General features: G+C 39.5%; 1 protein-coding gene across 4 annotated transcripts in view; it reads left to right on the forward strand.

The window, feature by feature from the left end:
• The window catches only part of PDE5A (phosphodiesterase 5A), a 123,644-nt gene that overhangs the window by 75,037 nt on the left and 24,254 nt on the right, over positions 1-24,353 (forward strand). For all 4 annotated transcript variants that reach the window (XM_064477434.1, XM_064477467.1, XM_010985531.3 and 1 more), the window contains exons 11-14: positions 977-1,036; positions 13,889-14,035; positions 18,606-18,731; positions 20,420-20,514. In XM_064477434.1, coding sequence (XP_064333504.1) covers positions 977-1,036; positions 13,889-14,035; positions 18,606-18,731; positions 20,420-20,514 — 428 coding nt within the window. The remainder of the gene's footprint in view (positions 1-976; positions 1,037-13,888; positions 14,036-18,605; positions 18,732-20,419; positions 20,515-24,353) is intronic.

Raw genomic sequence — 24,353 nt, forward strand, 5'->3', positions numbered from 1 at the left:
ATGGGATACCTTGTTATCATTGATTTTAAAACTTTTGGGGGTTTTAGTAAATCTGTGTCGACTCTGTTAAAAATGGGCTTTAAAAATATATTTTTAAAAATATGATAGACCATTTTAAATGCAGCCACTACTTTGATTTAAAAGAATGTCTAAAATATTATCCCATTACTTAGTAGCTATCACTTTTGAAAATGGGAATTAATGAGTCTCATGTTAAATCGTATGAGAAGATAGTAAACCTGATTTACTATCTTCTTATAACTTACTCCACGAGGTTAACGGAAAGTGTACTAGGAGTTGAAAGCTGGGTCCTGGGCCCTCTTGTCTCCTCACTGGGTGTGAGCTCGCAGCCAGGTCGTGAGAATCCCTGAGCGTAGGTGTCCGCTGTTCCTGGATGGATTTATAGGCCAGCCCTGTTCTCAGCTCTTGAATCCTATGAGTATAAAGGGATCCCTGAGTCTGTGTGACATTATATCTCAGCCATGCAGTTTTTCCTTAGGAATTCTACAGCGGTTACAGGCCTAATCCGAGAGCCACTTCTAGACTACTTCCTTTCCAAATAGCAAAGCTAAAAATGTCACTTTATACAAAGATCTTTTTCTTAATTCTGTGCACAAGTCAAAATAACTGAAGTCAGTATTTGTTTTTAAAAGCAACACAAAATAAATTTTATGCCAAGTTTGAGCTAATAGTATGGCTTATAAATAATATGTTTGTTATATCAACAATGTCAGAATAAAAGTGATAAGTGTTTTCTTTGAACATAGAGAGTATAACTTTTTGTTTCCAAAATAAGCAATTGAATCAAAATCTGGGGTTTTCTTTCTGTTAAAGAAAGCAGCAAACAAGATACGGCATTCTGAGGAGTCTAGTTATCTCTGCGGGAAGCTTTAGCAAAATCCCAAGCTTGAAATTGTAGTCTCCAGTTGGCAGTCCTCTCCTGTAAACCTGCGTTTCTTCTTTTCTTACCCTGCAGGTTCTGTCCTATCATGCTTCAGCAGCAGAGGAAGAAACAAGAGAGCTCCAGTCCCTAGCGGTAATCCTCCTCCTTTTTCTTTATAAAAATGACTAACTACAGGCAGCTAACTAATAAAAATCATGCTTCTCTCCAGTAACTGCTTCTTCTGGTAATGGTCCCCTAGATATTTAATTAAATGTGGTAAATATTTGGATAGACATTTATAAAAGTATTTAACCACGTCCACTTTCTTACAGGGCTGCCAAGTCACTGGTAACACAGAGCACAAGATAATAACATACTGATTTTGCAATACATTGTATGATTCTGATTTTTTTCCAATAATTGTTATAATCTTTACATCTTTCTTAAGCCAGAATTAAATTTAGTTTTCAGTTCCTGGGAAAGTGTGGACAGGTGACTGCAAGGCAGTTGTTTGGCTAGAGTAACGACAATAAAGATTTTATAGCTTGATACTGATAACGTGTTCTACATTATCAAGAATTGAGAGTGATTTTAATTTCTGACCATATGGCTTATGGAATGTTATGTGAAATTGGGTTCAAATAAGATCAGTTCCTGAATTCTCATTACATTCTTATTTAGGATGCTATGTGAGAAAAGCACATGGACATGGAAGTAGAATGTCACATGTTCTAGGTCTTGACTGAGATTGCCTCGGTTGAGATTAATGAACGTTTAAGGCATTTACACATTTACAACCAAGGCTGGACCTCTGAGTTTAAATTTACTTGAGGCCACGTAGATAAAGTCTGTGTGAGATGTGACGAGAGTCACGTAAGGAATGAGAAGGGTATGAATGGATCACTGAGATTCTGTTTCTTTGTCATCATTGTCATGGCTAGCCAGATGCTCACCCTCTGTGCCCCTACACCCATTTTCTCATGGAAAGTGCACAGCTCTGCTGTGAAGGCCACGCTGAAGATGGAGAAGCCAAGCTTCTTAAGGTCACACTTGCCTAAGGTCACACTGGCAGGAAGTGGGGAGTGAGGATACAGACTCACACAGTGTCTCTCCAGAGCACATGCACATAACCACTGCCTTCTCTGTGACGAGCTATTAGGGAGAGAGGTCAGTGATGAATCAAATGTTCTGACCTAGGTAATTCTAAGAATGAGAGCCCCATTCATTAATAAAAGGGGAAACATTAAGAAGGAAAATGGATAGATTTGATTTAGAACATGGTAAGTTTGAGGTGCTGATAGAACAGCCAAATGGGCATCATCAACAACTAGGGAGGGCAGGACTGGAGTGGTGAGGGGCTGGTAGTCAGAACTAGAGGCGGCGATTTGGAAGTTTAATCGTGGGATATGGGGGAGTCCCGTGATCATGAAATGATGGGAATGGAGCAGTTGGGGGAGAGTGCAGAAAGATATGAAAAGCTGAGGGCAGAACTCTAGAGATTTAGGTGGAAGGTATAGGAAGAGAAACCAGCTAAGGAAAGTGGTGGTTCAGCAGGGAGGCAGACTTGGGATACAGCAGTGGCACAAAGGGCAAGTGGAACAGTTTGAAAGGAAGGAGATCCCATCAATTGTCATAGAAAGGTTGAGAAATAAGACTGAGAAAAGGCTGCTGGGTTCAGTGATGTGGTGATTATTGAAAAGGCAGCTTCAGGAGTGCAACTGCAAAAGGGAAGAGTAAATGGTGAGAAAGTTGAGGAAATGAATATAGACTATGTGAAGAATGTAGGTTTTGTATGAAAGAGAAGTAGCTGAGAAGGGTGTTGGCTGAATTCTGTGAAGTTTTTTTATTGTTTTGCTGTGTGTTTGAGCAGGGGTGGCTCACAAGCAAGAGAGCCAACGTATTCTTGGTCAAAGGGGGACATCTAGGGTGAGTGTGAGACTAACACGGCAAGACGGAAAGAGAGCTGGACTTTGAAGTGGCTGAGGCACTAAAGAGACATTTCTTTGGCCAAGACAAGAGAAAAGGGATATAATAATAGTGACTAGCTACACTTATTAAGCACTTAACATATACCTGGCGTGTTTGACTTTCTTTGTGTGTGTGAACTAAGTGTATTTAATCCACAGCCACCCTGTAAGGTCAGTATTATTAGCATTTTGAAAATGGAGTTAGAGGTTGAGAGTTGAGACTGTCCTACCCAGACTGGGAGTGATGGCACCAGTCCTAAATCCAGGCAGTCCAGACCCAGAGCCCACACTTCATTGCACAGCCCTGGAGAGAATGAGCTCAGAGAGAAGGAGGAAGAATGAGGACTTGTACACTTTATTGATTAGATCACCAAGTAGGAAGCTGAGTCATCTTGCCAAGAACAGTTGAAGGAACTTGAGGTGATTTCATCTGAAAGGTGAAGTGTCTTTTGGGGTTAGCCTCATTCGAATTGGCTGTATTTATTTTGTTCATGGTGATGTTTGGAAGAATGAGGAGTTTTTCAATTATTTAAGAAGTTAAGAGGTTTAAAGTATCTCCCACATCAGGCTTAATTGGCCCATTTGTCTAATCCTCCTAGAGTGATAAAGTTTTGAACTAACTGCATACTGTGAGCTGAAAGTTATCACAAGGAGAGGTACATTCTGAAGAGCTTGCAGGCACTGTGGGATTAAGTTAGCTCTAAAATGAGGGCAAGGCTACATTCTGCCATATGTAGTTTCAGATAAATAAAAACTAGCAAATAGAGACATTTTTAAAGGTAAAGCTAAAAAAAAATCCACTGGGATATTAAACTTTGCTTTTCACTTTGAAAATAGCATAGTCTCAGAAAAATCTGAAAATTATTTTCACAATTATGTTTATAATTTTAGCAAGAGAAAAACACTGGAAAAACTGAAAATTGCTATATTGCAGTATTGTTCAAAACCATCTGTTGTTCCATTTGGAAAATAGATTTCTGGCAGCTGCATTGTGAAATTTAGGATTATTACATAGTTTGTAGGTCAAATAATTCATTTAAATTGGTTGAGATTCAGGAACTGATTTCAATTCTTGTTTTCTGTCAACCTAATAAAAATTCCTTTGCAGCCCCCACTATACAGGTGCCTGTGTCGTCCAGCAATTACCAAAATTGCTGTCTTAGTCACATGTCTGATGATTTATTGCAATTTAAAACCTAAAATAAATTGAAAAGCCATCAAATACTTCTTAATTTTTATTTTTAGAAATTAGTTCTTAAGAGAATTTAAAAATGTTTTTTAAGTATACTAAATATTTATGCCCCTGTTCCAAAAAGTTTTTTAGTCATAACAAAAATATAACAAAGTTGATAGGAAATTCAGAATCCCTTTTTTCCCCTTGCTTTACTTGAGATTAAAAAACTCATTTTAAATCTATTTTTTAATGTAATTTTCTCTTGACTCAAAATTGGGTGCAGCAGAAAGAAGGCCTTAAACAAGCATTTTGCCATATACCTTTTAATAATCCTTAGTCACAAGTTACTGAGATAGAAGTAAAATAACCCCAACTGACCTGGTTATGGTTATTAGAAAGTTGTTAGTTAAGATGTCCAGTTAAGTTAAGTAACAATGTCTGATTGATTGCCTTTTTCTGCCACCTTCTCTTGTTTAGAACAGTAAATAAATAGGTATTAGGGTAGTTTTTTTAAATAATCTTCTTAATTTTGTCAGGGAGTCAGTGCTGATTCAGTCCAGTCCCTGTACCTTCTACTTTACAGCAGTTTCTTTCATCAGAAGTAATGTATCTAAAAGCAGACTGAGACCCTGATGTGATCCTGAAATTTCTACCATATCAAAATAGCGAGAGAGGGAGGAGCTGACCACTTAGGCAGGACTTCTTAGGACGGAATTTATACCTCATCTGGACTTTAACCTTAAGAGCCAGAAGCTTCACGTGACCCCTCTTGATTGGGCATGCATGTGGTTGCTGCAGGTAACAGCAGTGAGGGGCTGAGCCTGACACCTGACCCAAATCTCTCATGCCTCAGGCAGTGTTAGAGTGTAGATCCACTTGCGTATATCAAGATGATCATCACATTCCCTCACTTTTGGGGGAAATCTACATGAATAGTCAAATTATAAATGGAAAATTTTGAGCAGATAATAATAAAGAGGAGTTGACCCTATGATCTTGATAATTAGTGTCACTGAACTGTAGTAACTTAAGGCATCCAGGAAGGCACCTTCCTCCTCAAAAGGTGCTAGAAATACTCTGAATCAGTTTGGGTCCTTTGGACCTCCTGTGCACTAGCAGTTGATGCATTCATTTTTATAGATGTCATAACATGAACTGGGCTGTATCCTTTCCACACTGCAAGATGTAATGTTTGATTCTTCCTACTTTCATTTGACAAGCTAATATGACCTGTTTTGCTTTGATTTTACTAGAGGATTACTTCCAGTGGTAGCCTGAATTCCAAAGTATGATGGCACTGTTCTTGAGCTTCTTATATACTAACTAGATGTTAACCAAATCTGTGTGTATTAGTCTCAGTTGCAGCCATACATTTTCTCTGAAGTTTTACTTTTAAGCATATACGTACTTTATTGGAATCTTGACATTTGCCTTCTTTATATGGTTTTGAAAAACCATATGCTCATTATTCAAGTTTTTTATAGTTGGTGCCTCTTCCCTATAGAGATTTGAAGGAATCCATTTATATAATGTTAGAAAGAAGGAAAATGTTAATATAGTTACTGAAGAAAATATACTAATGTAGTCCTGCTATGCCTTATTCACTTCTTTTTTCTAAGATTTGGTTCCACATGTTGAGTCGAACAGTCACCTCTCTTTGTATTAGCAGATTTCTTTCTCATCTTTCTCATCTGGTTTCCCTTCCTTTTTAGAGAACGATATTTTCTAACAGCCTTGTAAACTAATTGTGTGGGGGGTTTTCTTTAAAAACACATTTTCTGCATGTGTTAAACGTGGGGAAGAGAGATGTTAGTCTTCTGTAAAGTGTAATGTGATGGCTGTCCAAGTGGCTTTATTCAAAAAGCGGGACCCAGACTGCTCTGCACAGAAGAGTGCCCCAGCAGGCGTGCAGGCATAGGGCTCGGGGACTGCTAAGGAGAACTTACAACACCTGACTGAGCATCCCTGAAAGTAATCTCCCTAAAGAATGGATCACTGAGGAAAAAACATTTAACATTTATACTAAGTGAACATGAGGGAGTGACATAACAAAATTCCCCTCTAAAACACTGAAGCTAATTGGAAAAATCTGACGTTCTGCGGAAGACCAAGTTCAGTGTTTGCCCTTGTTTTCAGACTTATTTTAATAAATAATTTTCTGAATAAGGAGCCTTTTCTTAATAGTTGACTATCAGAAGTTGTTTCTGTAATTTCTGTTCTAGCTCTTGAGAACTGACACTTGGTGCCCAAGGCAGGCAGAAGGCCTTTGCGTGACCGTTTTGTATGGAGATTATACAGCTGAGCAAACTGTGTAGCCATGTAGCCACGTGTCTCTGCTTTCCGCTGGGTTACCAGAGACCTTGCCACAGGCCGAATATAAACCTTTGTCATGAGGCTTTCACCAAAAATATGAAATTCAATGATTTTTAAATGACCCTTATAAATGTACCTTACCCAAGTGTGTTATTTTCCACACATGCTTTATGGGCTTCAAGGAGACTGTACACTTTATAAATGTATTAATTCCCATAAAGTTTCCACAGGTGTGTCCCAGTGTGTCCCTTTTGTTGTGTAAATAGACTTCATAATAAGAAATAGTTGAATAAAAGAAGGGTTATCATTTGTCTTAAGTAAGTAACTGATAAAACTCAGGAATGATTCTCTTTGACTTTAGAAAAACAGGGAATTTTATTAGTCAGGTTCTCCAGAGAAAAATAACCAGTAGGTGACTTTATAAATATATAAAAGATTCTGAGGAATTGGCTCACACAATTATGGGGGCTAAGAAGTCCAGCAGTCTTCTGGCTGCAGGTTAAAGACCCAGGAAAGGCAGTGGTGTGGTTCAGCTGAGTCTAAAGGCCTGAGAACAGGGAGCCGATGGTTGAAATCCCAGTCCAAGAGCCTGAGAAGAGATGAGATATCCCAACTCCAGCAGACTGGTAGGAAGCGGAAGGGGGGAAATTCCTCCTTCTTGTGCCTTTTGTTCTATGCAGGCCCTCAGTGGATTGGATGGTGCCCACCCACATCAGGGAGCACAATCTACTTTATTGAGTCCACTGATTCAAATGCTTATCTCATCCAGAAACACCCTCATGGACACACCCAGAAAGAATGTTTAATTTGGGCATCCTGTGGCTAGTCAACTTGAGACAAAATTAACTATTACGTGCGACTAAAAACAGTAATTAAATGTGTAGTTACATTCTCTATCATTGTGTTGTTAGGAATCCCTTGTGCAAACTACCAGCATACTTGTGTTGTTGCACTTAAAAAACTATGTATTTCAATTACTTATGTCTTCTCCATCAGACCGTTAGTTCTTGAGTAATAATAACAATGATAATAATGATGATAATGGCTACCATTTAGTGATCACTTAACAGGAACCTGGTTTACTGTTTTGTTGAATGAATGAATCAATCGATTGATTCTGGAAATTTCAGATTAGAAAGCCTGTGATCTAGCATGAAATACTATTCATGATCCTTCAGTTCAGTCAACAAGATTATGCTTTCTTTTTCCTTAAAGTGATTAAGAAGCTAGAAATAATTTAATAGTTAATGAAATGAATAAAACAGCCTGTTAACTAGTCACAGAGCCAGACATTTGAAGAGCCACGGAGATACATTTTCATTGTCAGCTTTCATTTTGATGAATACAGTATGATGGTTGAGAACATGAGTCTAGAGAGAGATGGTTCAGATTCCATCTCCTTGATCTCAGGCAAATCTGTGACTTCTCTGTGCCTTAGTTTCTTCATCTGTTAAAGGAGGATAATGAAAGAACTTATCATTATCTCACAGAGTTGTAGTGATCAGAGTTCCTGGTTCATACGTCCCCAGTAAATATTAGCTGTTGTTAGTAGTTGACCATTTTAAGTAACTTCCTACGATAGCTGGTAAAAAGTGGAAAACTTTTAAGGTCATTCCTTTCCCATCCTGAGTTTCCAGTGTTCTTAGAAGTGAATGAATCAAACTTTAATGACACTTAAGACAAGCTGAAGCTGAGTTTTTAAGATTACAACAACAAAGTATTCATTGTACAGATGAAAGAAGGAATTCAACTATAATTAAAATTTTTCAAAAGTAAATAAAGTGAATAATTGAACTGTAAGAGAAGAAGGCATAATCTACAATTTGTCTGTTGTGTCTGACACAGCATGGTTCATTACTAATATTAACATTTGTATTACAGCTCTTTGCCAAATTAAATTAAATTTAATATTATGGAGAACTGGTTAGGTGCTTGATGATCACAAAATTATATAATAATATGTAATTATAATCAGAAAAACGAACTATGACTGTAAAGTATAGGCACTGTTAAAGTATATTCACTATGTTACTATAGAGACATATTTTGGAGTGAATGGTCTGAGATGTGTGTAGTTACCAGCATCTTCTCAAATGTCTCAGTTCCATTCTTGGTGCCCCACTCGCTCCTAATCAATGCCGTGACTTACACATAAGAGACATGGCAAGTCTGTGATTTCATCCTACACTGTAATTCAGCGACCTGCAGAATAAGATTGTGTGGGTTTCACCTGCATTAGTGCTTCAAGAAATAGAATGGTTTAGGAGAGCCATAAAAACTCTCTACTCTTCTGACCATGACTTGACCCCAAAATTTAAAGCCCTGAGACTCTATTTGCTTTCTTTGATCCCTCCAAAGCCACTGGCCACAGCCAGCCCACCTTGCACCTCACTGCAATACAGTGGCCACCACAGAGTCCACCAAAAGGGATTTCCTTCTGCGTAACCACAAGTGAGGATTTAAATGGCTATTGCTTGCTATTGATTACTAACACCCAATCCCTAATGCAGTGGTTCTCACAACTCAGCACTCATCAGAGTCATCTGGAAGGTTTATTTTAACACAGACGGCTGAGCCCCACTCCCGGAGTTTCTGATTGAGTCGGTCTGTGTTGGGACGCACGAATTTGCATTTTTAACAAGTTCTCAGATGCTACTGCTGCAGGGACCAAACACTGAGAGCCACTGCTCTCTTGGAAACCTGATTCCCTTCTGCCTGCAAACCCAACAAAGCCAACTGTCTAATACCAAATTCCTAGCCTTGAGAATTTGTTGCCTGCCAACACTTTGCCTAATGTAGTTCAATTACAGATAACAGAAACTGCTATAGCTATTTGAAGCAGAAAAGAATGTAATTAGGTGCTTTCAAATCATTGGAGGGGGTGGATGAATGACCCCAGGAATGAATCCCAAAACCAAACCAGATCTGGTGCACAATGGGAACTTCCATGTAGGCCAGAATCAGAAGGCCACTGAGCTATCTCCTCCTTCCAGAATCAACCATCACAGCATAGTCTGGCCAAAACTGCCATCTCTACAGCAGCATTATACCCTCTGGATCCATGTTAAAAAAAAAAAGGGTGGGTGGGGGGTTCCTCATGTGGTGGGCACTATGTTAGTTTGAAATTCAGGTCTCACTCAAATATACTCACTGAAGAAAGCAAAATCTACCTGGAACCCTAGCTGCAAAGGAGTCAGGAGAATATATTTTTGAGCTTTCTTGACTCTTCAGAAAATGAAGGGTCACTAGATAAAGGTTAAAATAGGTGTCAGGTTAACGGAGTCTTGCTGCAGTATCTACCACAGGGACCAGTGAATGTCTCTCTGGTGCAGCTGAAACATAAACAATGAAGAAGAACTAGCTATATGAAAACTTGAGGGGATGTATTCCCGGCAGAGGAGGAGAAACAGTTAAACAGGCCCAGAAGTGAGAGTGTATGTGTGTGTGTTATTTAACCTTGAAAAAAAAATGGCAAAAATATAGACACTTCCCCACCCCTGCATAAAAAAAAAAAAAATAGATGGCAGTTTCTAAAAACTCAACTTTTCATTTAGAGCATTATTGCAGTAAGTATAGAGGCTACTACATACCTAGCCCAAGCCTCCTCTGCACTCATGCAGAGGTTGGGATCCTCTATCTAAGTCAGTCATGTGAGCAAGCCAGACAGAGTGACATGTGTGAGGAATCAAGCATGAAAAAGACAACCATAACAGCTGAGGTGCCCCGTCCATTTACTTGAAAGGATGAGAGAGTCGGAGACAGAGCTTGGGCTTGTACAGGAAGGTCACTGGCAAGATTTCGATGCCACTCAGAGGGTGGCATTGGGTTGTAAAGTGAGGAGGCAGTAAGAAATCCTGGAGCCCTGTGGACACAGATAAATTATACCTGAGAGACAGTCTAATCTATCCACCACACTTCACAGGTGAGAAGACAGGCAGAGAAGTTGATCATCTTGTTCAGGGTGACAAAGTCAGTGGAACATCAGGACTAGAACCCCTAATAGCAAACATTCCTTTTTACCATGTGTTTCATCTTGCTTTCAGGTTTTTCTTTTTATGATCATTATCTAATGCCAAAATGCAAATGTGGTAGCTGATACAGGATTTTGCCTCCTGGTGACCAGTTTATTTAGATCCTTATCAATCAGGTGGTATTCAAAACAACTGGTTTTGGTGAAGGATCACTGAGCAACTAAAATATTTTTATAATCTGAATACTGCTTCTTTTAACCCAGTTGAATCCTGTTGCCAAAGGTATGTCCAGTTCCACTCTTAGCGGACTTCACTTCCAGAGTTGGTTGGTTATTTTCATTCGGTTTTACATTTTAGGACGGTGAAAAAGGACCAAGGCAGTAGAAAAAGAGTCATAAAAAAGGGCTTAATGAAGAATTTCCTCTAAAGAGTCATGAGAGGCAACTAGTTTCTTTATTAGTTTGAGTGGCAGATATAATTAAAGAACTCAGAAGAAAAATGACATTATACTACCAAACTGTTTGCCAGGTTAAACTTTTAACCCAGGGAGTTTTGTGTATTTTTTGCATTCCATATTTGGTTAATTTGACACAAATTAGAACTCTCAACTTTAGAAGGACTTAACTATATTCAGGCTAAGCACTAAAACAGCTAAATGCTCCTGCCTGAGAAGACAGGCATTGTGCTCTCATATGTGGAGGAATGAGTTGTATCAGGTAGTATCATAGTTCCGGAAGTTTTGAATTGTGTTGTCACCTGTAATACATATACACAGGTATAGCACCTTACTGCATCACAGAATAAAGTGTATTATTTGTTCATCTTCAATAGCAAGTGCAGTAAGTTATATCATCTCCTGAAGAAAAAGTCAGAAATCTCACTGTACAAATTCTAACAAATCATACCATCAGTGAAAGGAAAAGCTGTGAAAATCCAGAACTGTACATCCATAACCTCTCCCAGAAATACCACGTACTCTTCCGCCTGCTATTAGTAAGATGGAGAATATTTTATTAAATGGTAAGTTAGAATGACAGGCAGTGTTTTGCTTAAAACCCCCTTTATCCCAAGCCCTCTCAGGGCAGAAAGTTGAGTTCTCTTGCAATGTTCAAAACAGCGGCTGACAAGAGCTTTAAATGACGTGTGACTTTCTTGTGGCTTGTTAGCAATCGATCCCAAGAATTCTGAACCTCTGTATCACTGACCAAAGGTTCTGAAGGAAAGTGTCGGCCTTTCCCCCTAGTCAGCTCAGAAAGGTGTGCTGTGGCGTGGCCGAACGAGCAAAAGAAAGGATTCTTTTCTCTCAGTAGAGAGTGGAGCGAGGCACAAGCCATGCTGGCTGTCTTTATCCCGTAGCGTTTGGAATATCCTTTGTAGAAGGAAAAAAAAGAAAACTTCCTGCTGTAAGAATAATGGTGCCCTAAGGAACAAACATCTGTTCTCTCATGCAGTGTTTAAGGGAGACAGCTGTGATCTGCTTTGAGTTAAAAGGTGGGTTACTCCCACCTCCGCACTTCCGAATTCCCCTGGAGTCCTCTGCTCCATCTCTGATGTTGGGGGCTGGCGTAAACAAGGCAGCCCTTTATCTAAACAGTTTCAGTCCTCCTCTCTTCCCCTAGTCCAGCCCACGCATTAGCCTGTGGAAATGACTGAAAGGAATGCATTTCTCGTCAGTTTGGGGCTTGGGGAAGGACTCTTACTTTGGAGTATGAAGAGGGTGACATTGTTTTAAAGTTTAGACACGCCTGGTACATAACAGTAACATGAAGGTCAAGATGAGCAGAGAATATGCAAGTGCCCCCGGCTTGGGAGGGGAAAGCTCTAGATTGCTCCCTGAGGTCTTACTATTTTGACCTTTTTACTTTGTAAAAGATGGAGGTAAAGCAGAGCATACTGATGTGCTGGATACTCAGCAGAAACTTAAGGGGTTTGGAGGAAATTAAGATCAAAAACATTAAAGGGAAGGAACCTGGTTCAGATTTCTTCACTTTTCTTGTATCTCCCCCACACCAAGTTCAAGCCTCTTTTCATCAGGTGAATCTGGCCGACCTGGCTGGGGCAGGTAAAGTGCCCGCAGAGTAAACAGTCAAGGGGGTGGAGGAGTCGGGGTTCCAGTAGGTTCTGACACCCGCGAGTGGCCACCAGGAAATATGGGAGAGAAGCCTGCTCAGTGTGAGGGAGTCAGGGCGCCTTGGCTGTGGCCAGTGCCGCTTCATGTGATTTGGGTTCAGTGTGGCCTGATTTTTCAGAAGGTGCCAGAAACCCTTTTTGTTGTTGTTAAAATTGCCCAATTTTTAAACAGTATAACAAATTTGGTGATTTTTAAAAAATACTCAGTACCAAACAAAACTTAGATTGAAATGCACATCCCAGTCTGCTAGTTTTCTGATTTCAGGTTAATGGGCTTTACCCTCCTAGAATTTACGACTCAAATTAAGTGAAGGGAATGAGATTTTTCCCTCCCATTTATTTAATACATATTCAGTTAAACATTAAAACTGTATCTATCAGTAGTCACAATGGAAACAAAGATGTGTTAGATACTGCCCCACCTGTCAGTTGCAGTGTATTTAGGAGACAAACAGGAAATTACATTATAGTGAACTTCGTGTGATTAAATAGGAATTCCCAAGGTAGGGTTAGCTCTGAAGGGCATTTAATAACTCTTCTTTGGGTGGGAGCTGTGCCTTCAAGAAGTCCTTCAGTTAAAGAGAGTATGAGAAGCAGGAGGTAAAAGGAACACTGATGAAAAAGAGCAAGGTGTATTGAAGAAATAGCAGGTGTTTACTATAATTAAATGATTAACAAATCAAAACCAAGGATGTTAATTAAAAAACAATCCCTCTCCAAAAAAACAAAACCAGCTTCTCAACCCATCCCAGACCTACTGAATCAGAACCACTGAGTATTTTTAATGGGCACCCTAGGTGATTCTTATAATCAGGCTTGGGTGAAGGATGTTCTGTCAGTCTGTAGAGATTGTGTCAAATTTGAGAGCTGCATAGTCTGCCTGCGCTGGAAGCTGGGCTCTGTTCCTTAACTGCCTGGGCTGTGGTGGGTAGGATGTGTTCCTCCATGCTCAAGTTTCTGTTCTTGAAAAATGGAGCTACAGTATCTATTTCATAAGGTTGTCTTGTGAATTAAACATAAAATGCTTGGAACATTATCATTATCCTGCTCACCACTTGATTTTCAGCTCATGGTACTGAGACAGGTCCAGAATAGTTACTCAATAAATATCTGTTGAACAGATAACACTGTGGAGGTATAAAGGGGCTGGATAACTGGAGTCCTTAGTTCTGCCTGCTGTTCTAGGTATAGTCACCCTCTCTTCTCCTGGCCTACCCAGAACCATATTAGTTACCTGCGTGTGGCTCAGATTAAAAACAAAACAAAACAAAAAAACAGGAGTAGCTCCTAAGCTCCTGTATGAAAAGATTTCTAGTGTATTGCATTAAAAAGGAAAAAAAAAACAAAACACAATGCACTTTTTCCCCATAGCAAAGCAAGAAAACTTTATGACTCACTGCTGCCTTAATTAACAGCTTTATTTCATTTTCTTCTTCTCCCCTTACCTAAGGCTGCTGTGGTACCATCTGCCCAGACCCTTAAAATCACTGATTTCAGCTTCAGTGACTTTGAGCTGTCTGACCTGGAAACGGCACTGTGCACAATCCGGATGTTCACTGACCTCAACCTTGTGCAGAACTTCCAGATGAAACATGAGGTAGGAATGCAGTGACAAAAGTGTGTGTGTGTGTGAAGAGAGAGAATTAGTTTTGGATGCTAGTATGGAATAAGGATTTTTCAGTTTCCGTGATTCATATACTGTCACCTAATGTATAGCTGAGATTTTTAAAGAAAAAAATCAACCATTAAAAACACAGGAACGGGTTCCTACATGTATCAAGCACCAGGCTGAAGAACAGGGGAGAGTGTTCCCAACAGTGAGAGCAGGATGTGCAAAGGCGGGAAGACAGAAGGGAGGGGGCGGGGCCATGGAGCGCCAGTTGAGGGTGAAAGTGGCGAGAAATGCGATCAGAGGGGAAGGTAAGAAGCAAGTCATGTAGCACCTTGTAAGCTATTCAGAGGAATTTAGATCTGATCCTGAAAACAATGGTGAGTCACTGAGGAACTTTAAGCAGGGAAGTAACATGATCTGATTGGGGAGGTTACAACACAGTAGAAAGAAGGACCAAAAAGATAGTGAACTCCTTTGGAAATGAGGGAGTAAAAGGGTTGATGTGAAGCCAGGCTCTTGGTTCGAGCAGGGTCACCCACAAAGCTTGAAGATGAAAACTGATTTTAACCCCAGTTGATTACCTTATTCACCTCTCAGAAAATAGCGAGACTGAAATCAATACCTTCTAATATCAGTTGGGAGTTATCAGGGGATTCTATTTTGTTTCATAATGGCCACGTGTATTGCATCAAAGAATAAGGGAGAATAGAAAGGACCATTTGGGGGAAAAAAAGTCAGTAATTTGCCTTTAAGGCTGTTTTTTTTCTGTCAGTTGAATGTCTAGTCTCCTCGTAGAGATTTCCTATCTGAAATTTAAGTACCTTGAAGGCTTCTGCTATTTAGCAATCCTTTAATTCATAAAATGAAAATTTATTAACAATAAACAGTGTACCCAGCACTGTGCTAGGTACATATTTCAGTGATGAGTCGTCCCTGCTCTCAAAGCCTCACTGAGGCATGAAAACTAAGGACTAATATAGCTGAGGTTAACACAGTGTTATTTATGGTATTACTCGGGGCCCAAATCTAGCCCTTTCTTTAACCAAAGTTTATGTTACTGACCTCAATCTTGTGCAGAACTGAGTGAAAACAAAGAACAACTGTCTGTAGACTCTTCTCTAATAATACTTCACTCTATTAGAGCATGTTGATTAAGAGATAATGTATCATTTAATTATTTCAAGAAGCTCTCAAGAAAGGCTCTTTGGTTATTATTGTCCCTGTTTTACAAATGAAGAAATTGAGACGGAAGAATAGAGTAGAAAGCTCATGAATTTTGAGTCATAGCTCTACTAGTGATTAACTCTAATTTCCTTGGGCAGCTAATCTCTTAAGTTCTCAGTTTTGTAATCTGTTAGCCGGGGATAATGGTATGACTTCCCCTGTGGGAGTCTCGTGAGAATTACTCACGCATGCATGTACGCTTGTATATTTCGCTTAATACGCAGGCATAGAGTACACGTCAGTTATCCCTTCCTTAGACCAACTCTGACCATGGTTATATCACCCTATCAGGTTTCTTTACTGTAGGTTATAGGGCTCATTTATAAAAAGTCCTTTCTATTAATAGAATGAAGATCTCATTTAGAGCCAAAAGTTCTAAATGTGAATAGCTCAGTTCTGCTTCTTGCTGGTTACAGGACCTAGATAGTGACTCAGAAACCTTTCCATTCCTGAGACCTCCCATACTTTAAACTAGTAGCGATCCTGTTGAAAGGGCCTGGCCAGGACAAAGGAATGTGATCCTTGTATCTATTTACAAAATTCTTATGAGTTGATATGTATCTTATTTCTTAAAAGCATAAGTTTTTAGGTAGCATTTGGGTATTGGATCTGAAGATAGTCACTCAAAATTTCTTTTGCCATCTTTAGTCTTACCTTTTCCTGAATTTTTGTCCATTAGGCAGTTATTTCTCCTCAATGTCTCATGCATCCACTCTCCTATTCTGTTAGAATAACTACTGTTCCACTTCCGGCCAACATCAGCTTGAACACCGCCCGCCATCATTCTGGTTGGCCTTCCTGCCTTGGTGACTCTTCTGTTTATTTCAGATATTATTGTCACTATAATTTTAGGATGGTAAAAGTAATACGTTTTTGCTAGAGACGATGGCAGCGTCATGAAGTGCCCTGACACAGAATATTTCCTACTGAAAAATATGTCAGATATTCATATCTCTGCCGGGCTTCCAGATCTTGGCTTGCTCTCCTGTAACTCTTGCTGATCCCTGAAACAGACTCCTGACTGTACAGGGACAGATGTGCATGTGCTGTGCTTATTTTCACCTTCTGTCGTTTATGTGTCATTCCGCCCCTGAATGGGCGGCCACTTCCAAGTCTGCCCCACTTTATGCCACAGCGTGCTTTTCTCTTCCTCAGAGCCCGACTCAAGTCTCTGTTCCTGGGAGAATGCTAGGATTGACTTCATGCCACTTGGAATGCTGTTGACAGTTAATAAATTTGTGCTCTCAACTTTATGTGGATTTATTTCCTTTATATGTGCGCTTTTTTATTTTCACTACTGATTGAGATTCTTGAAGGCAAGAGTCGAGCTATGTTTTCTCTTTCTTTTTTTTTTCTCCCATAGCATCTTAAGTATGCCACTCAGAACTTAAGAAGCCTTTGTAACTGTTGGAAACTGATTCAGTGTATTGAGTGTGCTTCCTAGGGTCATCCAGACTGTACATAATCATCAGTAGTCCTGTACAGAAGACTGTTCTACAAATTTGAATGTGCCAGGCTTATCTACAAGGCAGTTAGCAGATCTAACCATAATTTTCCTAAACGCTGTTAAGAACACCCTCATAAGAGAATCCAAAACTGCACTTAAATTTAGTTACTATTTACTAGATACAGTGGGTAGCCTTTGGGTTACCAAATTCAATAGGCCCATCTTAATAGGAGCATAGTAGAGTAGTCCATCAAGAAGTATGTTTCATAGAGTCATTTTTATCACTGTTTACATTATATGATATATATGCCTATTTAGTTATACCTACAGATTTATGATTAGTAAAGAGATATGTCCATGGGTTAAATTTCTAGGTTTTCCTGCTTATTTTCCTTGATTCTTTAATTAATCACCAGTAATTTTTTACAACACTTCAGTGTATAGTTTCTATGCATGTCAAAGTCAATAGCATTATTTAAAATTCTCCTAATAAGATGAATCTGTCATCTTTGGGGCTGACTTTGTTCAGAAATGGTCATGATGAAAGGTCTGCAGTGCACTTTAAGTTAGCACATGTCAGTCTTATGCACACAGAAATCCTCTGCAAGATACAGTTACTCAGGGTGAAAGAACAAGGGAACATTCAGGTTCTTTTTATCAGATTTCCCTGTGAACTGCGTCATAGAACAGGAACAAAGAGATCTGAAAAGAAAAGGGAGGCTATGAAAGCATGGATTTTTTTTCTGCCAAATCCTCTGTAGGCGATTTCTACCAACAAAGAAGAAACCTTGTTTTTGGCCTACTTCTGCAGCTAATCAGACTGTGCTGAATATTGTTAAAGCAACATTCTTTCCCCTGGTACGTTTCCCAGTCCCCAGGGCACTGCCTTTGTGTTTGAAATATCTCCAGTGATATACGTCGGGAGAAGCACATATTTATTTTTAAAGATTCCCAAAAGTATAGTAAATCTTTCAGAACTGAAGAGAGGCAGACTCTGATGCTAACACAAACACAAAATTATCTTGCTTAGGGCCCATGTGTCCCTGGAGATTTTACTGACCACACCACTTAGGAGCTGAATTAAACCCAGCTTGTGAGGTTTTCTGAACATTCTATCCTTTCTTCTCCCATCTTTTAAAATGTATACATTAAAATACACACACACACATGCACGCACGCACGCACGCACGCACGCACACATGCATGCACGCACTCATTCACTCACTCACTCACCAGGGCTTTATTTTGCATTTGTATATGTTATTTTTTTAAATTAGTTCTCAAGCAGTAACTCTGCCTGAAAATTTAAGCATGGTTTAAAAAGGACAAGGGTCAGGACTTGGAGTTCCAATTTGTCCTTGGGCATATGCTGTGTGCATTGCTCCCAACCCACCCCCAGAGCCTGGCACATATGCCTTTGCAGACTGACAGAATGGGATCAGAGAAGAGCTGGAGAGTGGCTGCTTGCAGGGCTCTCTGAAAGTGAATCCATGCACGGGTGACTATTTGGACTCTCCTAATTCATGACACACGGACATGATATCTTTTAAAAAGCTAGTCTGTGCCTTCCTCATGACAAAATACCTTTCTTAACGGTCCCCTGCATTTTACATCTAATTTAGTTAGCGTGGTGGTTAGCATGGTAGGCTCTGGAGTCAAGCTGCTCAGGTTTGAATTTTGGCCCCAGCCTTAACTAGCACCGTGACCTTGGGCAGTTTACCTCTCTGAATGTCAGTTTCCTAATCTGTAAAATGATCAAAGTAGTAGTGACTCCCTCAGAGTCCCAAGGGTTAGACGTAAATGCTCTGTACAGTGCATTAAGATTAATACATGTGTGATAAACGTTAGCAATTATTATTACTCCTTATGCTCTATTTCCTAAAGGTTCTTTGCAGGTGGATTTTAAGTGTTAAGAAGAACTATCGGAAGAATGTTGCCTATCATAATTGGAGACATGCCTTTAATACAGCTCAGTGCATGTTTGCTGCACTGAAAGCAGGCAAAATTCAGGTACTTATTAGAGCCATTTATGTATTTAAAACATTTTGTTGCTTTAGTAATAAAATTTATAGCATCTTCTTTCAAGTTTTTTTAATGTGTACTAATGATAATTGAGAATAATATTTATTGCCCCTTACAAAATAAGTTACATTTTGTGAATTATGAAGATTAGTATGGCAAATTACTTAATTATTAATTTTCTTTCATATATAATATATATGGCTTTAAAAAAAATCTTTACAGTAACTCCAATGTTAAACTTAATAGTCTTTGGGCAAATAAATACTTCCTTCAAGGAAAACCCTACCGTATAAGAAAAGGTATCAAATTTCTCCTGCTCCCATTCAACCTGCTGCATAGTAGAATTCCTCAAAAACTACTCAGTCCCTGCACCTGGCTCCATAGATGAGTCTAGTGTTCTCTATTGCCTTTTCTCTGGAGCCCTCTGTTAATTTTATAAGTACTGTTTCATGGAAAGGGTTTTGGTTTCATATACATTGACCAGAGACTGTCTACAAGGAAGATCAGTGCAGAAAACGTTCAAGTAATTCACTCCTTTCCAGGCCAAATTTTTCGTATCTGTGTCCTTAGATTCTAACTTCAGTGGAAATCGACTAGTCATTCTAGGGAAGTGGTTCCAGGCATCCATAATATAACTTTTTAATTCAGAGCTTTCATGCTCTTTTGATTTAGTAAATTCTAAAAATGTTATTCTTTGTCTCTACTTTCATAGGGTGCACATTTTGACTGGCTAGAGTTTAAAAAAGTGATTTTTGTCTGAGAAGCCCTATGAAACACGATAGTAGTATTTTCCTGCCATAGCAAACATTTATAAGAAATAGGGTAAACTTATTTTGGGGTATGGGAAGTTCACAAGGACCAGACCACTGAAGACTACCCTTGCTTTTTGTGAAGAATAACAAAATGGTGATTTTTGTGTATGTTGAAGATACACTGTATAGAGTGTTGAGAGTTCCAGCAGAATAGAGCTGATAATAATTTCAACTTGTGTTTTCTTACTAATGAAGAACAGTAATATAGATAATTCAAATGGCAGGTATTAAAAAATAACCTATATTTGACTGTGGAATATATCGTGCAATGTTTTAAAGCCAAATTTTCATTTCTAATCCTCTTTTTTCTGTTGTTTTGCTAATATTCACATTGTCTATGCTCCTTAAGGATACAGCAACTGATAGTAGAGAGTGAAGGCAGCAGAATCTGCAGAGAACTAAAAGTCAGAGAGGAAACAATTAAAGTTTATTTGAAATGATCAACCATCAGTCAATGTCATAAAATTAAAGAGGATAACTTAGAAAGCATTTGTATTAGTAAAAACAAAACAAAACTGCAAAGAGCAGAAAATTACATTTTAGTAAATAAAAAAATTAATGAAGTTTATTTGAGTCACTTCACATACATGTATATAATTAAGAATTTAAAATATTTAGTATAGGTGGACAGATTATTGTTTGAGGCATTTCAGCTTTTTCTGTTGATAATAATAATTCTATTCTGAAGACAAAGTACAGCTGATTCCCTGCAGAACAGGATTCTAGCATGAGCCCTTTGTGACTATAAACAAACATATATAAAGTACTGAGAAAAAAAAACACAACTGGTAAAAAGAGGTAGTATAATGCGTTTTACCAAATTGTTCTTTCTCTTTCTTTCCTCCAACGTCTTTGGTCGTGCAGCACAGGCTGACTGACCTGGAGATACTTGCACTGCTGATTGCTGCCTTAAGCCACGATTTGGATCACCGTGGTGTGAATAACTCTTACATACAGCGGTAAGGCATTTGCCCAGCAAAAGAAGAAAATGTTTCTTTTAAATTGTAGGGCTGTCTTTTTAAAAGTAAAACCCACAGCAAAATTTGATGGTTCAAAATTTCAGTTGGTCAGGGTTCATAACATACTCTGGTTTCATTTAAGGAAAATGGGAAAAATAATGCATGTCCAGGATTGTATTGGTAACATTTCTGGCCTGAAATTCAAAAATATTTATGTTGAGAATCTTATTTTATTAGGTAATTACCAAGAGTTTGTTTTAGTTTGTGTGCATCCAGCTTAAGAGCTTCATTGGAGAACTATTATGACTAGTACAGAAAGGGTGGAATTTCACCCTGGGATAAAAGATAATATTTGAAAGGTGCTTAGCTTGGATCCTAGGTACTTGTTTAGTAAGTGCTGACTAGAAAGAGGCTTTTGGTCTTAGTGAAGGAAGTGGAGCCCAGTGCTGGAGAGCTTGCAGTCAGACTGGGATTCAGGTAAGTTCTTGTGTGCCTGTGGGCAGGGGCGCTCATCTCTCTAAACCTCAACTTCCTGATTTGTGAAGTCAAGATAATAGCACACCTACCTCATCGGGTTGATGTACGTTTTAGAAGATAACACACATCCATACCAGCTAGAATGCCTGATAAATATTTAAGTGTTAAATAAGTCTTAGCCACAGATGCTAGTTCAGACAAGTTTTTCAGCCCCCTGTGCGGACCATGCTTAAGTACCATTTGCAGCGACAAATGAGATAATAAAGGTGATACCACTTTTCATCAGATCTTTGAGCCACTGTGACATTTTTATTTTCCTGCAGCAAGTTAGTTGAAAGGCCTGCATTTTAATGGCGAAACTGCTAACTGCTGAGCTTTTTTTTTCAGTATGCAAGTGATTCCACTAGTACATAGCTCTCTCTAGGAAAGTCGAGATGTCTGATCTCTTGAGGGAAGTTCAGAAAGCTCTCTAATCACATTCCCTTTATCTAAATACAGTAAACAGAAAACTTCATGTGAAAAGAATTACAGCAATGTAACAACCATGTCCTCTGCTGACCTTTGATGGGAAGAGATAGCAGGCTCTTGCCTGCCTGTCAGAGCCTGGCCGTTTCCTCTTTAAAATCTAACGTTTTGGAGAACTGACGAGTGACATGGCCTTTGCCCCCTGTGCTCTGTCATGTGATAGTGGTCCTGAGCCTCCTATCAACACAGGAGTCGTTAGGACAGGGAACGAGGACGTGAAAAGATTTACAGCACAGGGCCAAGCGTGGCCTGCAGATCAGAGCCGCAGAGCCGCAGAGCTGCCTCCTCTCCCTCCCTCAGCTGGGCATAGTGTTATTAGGATGTGGATTGTTACTATATGGATTGCTCTAAGACACCATATTGCCCTGCTTTATTTAGAGTGAAAAGAACACTCAGCTATTTCCCTCTTTGTTTACTTAAAAATAATTACCCGGGAAAACATCTGGAGACACGTCATCTTCTCTTCAAAGAAAAAAAAGCCCTGGGAAAAAGTCAGACTGCGGAATCTTGCTTTCGCACACACCACAGAACAGACTCCACCAAGGAATAATAACTTAAAAAAAAAATTGAAGGGTTTCTTTTTCCTTACATCCCTGTGGTTTGAGTAGAGGAAACCGAGAATTTTCCAGGGATGTTTCTTTTTTCTTTCCTTAGTGATAAATGACTGACACCTCAAGTGGGGTTTTCTTAACCAGGGGGCTCTTGGGAGATTAAGAGTACCAGAAACATTTCCATGTAACTTCTGAAAAGGTGTTCGTGTCCAGACCTCATCAGATATTCAGACACTCTATAAAGAAAACCAAAACAAAGAAGGCACAGAAATAGAAGTAACATATCAAAAAGAGAAATAGCCCTTGTTGTGGTAGCAGAGTTAGAAACGGAACTCCTGTCATTCATTCTTCTTGAACTTTTTTTCAGAAAATTAATATGAAGTGAGATATTCCTTGTTTAGGAAACAGTGTTTTGCTTCATTATCTGAGGCTTTGCTTCCTTCCTGGCTTAGGAAGACTGCCCTTACAAGAAGTAACAAGTACGCCAGTGAGATGTCTGGGGGAACAGTTCACTGCCTGTGCTTCCTTCTCCCACATGGGCGGGTGAAGGAGAGAGTGACTTCAGACAGATACTCAATTATTCTTTAAAAAATAGGCAGTAATAAGAACAAAATGGCCAAAGTACAGATACCTGCTTATGCAGAGAAATGTCCTGCATTAGGCTTGCAGTCAATATGAGACGACTGTTGTAGATGCATTTATTTGGTTAGATTTAGGCTTGGTGTTTTCTAAATATAAATATAGTGAAATTATCCTACATTTTTGGCAGATGGATAATATGCAGTTACTGGGGCCTGGCACTGTGCTAGGTGGAAAGAGAGCTATAAAAGTATAAAATGTAGTTCCTGTTATCAAGGAGTTTTGGTAGTCTCATGAAACAGTGGTGACTAACACAAGGAAGGATCTAATAAATACTATGTTGTTTAATAACATGGACTGTAAGTGTTCAATAGAAGAGGAGATTGGCCATGATCAGCGTAATCCATCTTTACTGTTAATGGAAGAAGTGAGGCTTGAACTGGATCTTTGCAGTGGGTAGGATTTGGAGAGGAGAAAGCGTGAAGATATACCAGAAACACTATGAGGCTTTCACGGGACAGTGATGATGGTTAGCCTGACTAGTCAGAAGGTCCACTGACTAGGAATGGAGAGTAAGAGGATGAACAAGCAGAAGTTATAAGACCCTTCCGGGGGGTGGGGGTGCTCTAAGACTAAGCAGTGCATTTTACACTTGGTATAGTGAAAGGACAGGGAGCCACTGCAGTGGGTGATAAAGACATTGTGTAGGAAGAAAAGGATGAAAGGAAGGTACAGGGTACATGGATGATAAATAGAACCACAGAGTTCAGCTAGAAAGCTGTTACAGCAAGCTAGGTGCATGTGAACATCACTTATTGGCCAGAGGGAGGAAGAGACCGAAGGAGAGAGTTTTTAAATTTAATATTGAATGGCTAGTTACATGTATGAAGGAAGCAGGGAAGTCATGACTCCCAGTCCAAGAAACTGGAATAGTGATGGTGCCATTGGTAACGATGAAAGGCCTGGGAAGGGTGTATCCATGTGTGTGTCCTTTGGGAGGGAAGGTGGAGGGGAGAGGAGTTTTGGCAGTGAGGAGAAAATAATGAAGAGGATGGTGGCTGGAAGAGGTAAAATGACCAAATGGATATGGTTTGTTTGTTTGTTTTTCCCAAAATAGATTAGAGATTCAGCAAAACCAGAATAAAAGAATTTCCTGGTAACCACAATCAGATCATGTATTTTTGTCCTGAAAGAGCTCGTTCTGCACCATGGTCCTCTCTGCTCTGTAATAGAGGAAAAGGAGTGAGCTGGAGTTGTGAATGGGCGCGGTGGTAATACAGGGTCAGCGGCTCTGAGAGACTTCCAGGGGCAGTGGAGACGGCACAGAAGTCACAATTTGTAAACTGCAAACTGGGTAGAGTCTGTTTTAGCCAGGAATGAGGTCATCCCTGATAAGGTGGGAGGGCTTGCGAGACCAGAGATCTGAGCATGAGTAAAGTGCAAGTTCAGTTAGTCCTAATGTCCATAGCTAATACTAATAGTAATAATAATAATAGAACCAAACACTTAGCACAGCCCTTATCATTTTGGAATTCCTTCTAGCACTTTATGTGTGAGATATATATATATAGTGCTGGGTCTTCTTTTGCTGTTGTCATCTCAAAACAATTTCCACCCCTATTCCTCCACGAGAGCTGGAGCCCAAGCCCTACCACACATCTGAGGATATGCCCACGATTTGAATTGGGCCATTGAACTTGGCACAGG

The sequence above is a fragment of the Camelus dromedarius genome, chromosome 1 (assembly GCF_036321535.1).
Source record: "Camelus dromedarius isolate mCamDro1 chromosome 1, mCamDro1.pat, whole genome shotgun sequence".
Taxonomy (NCBI): Eukaryota; Metazoa; Chordata; class Mammalia; order Artiodactyla; family Camelidae; genus Camelus; species Camelus dromedarius.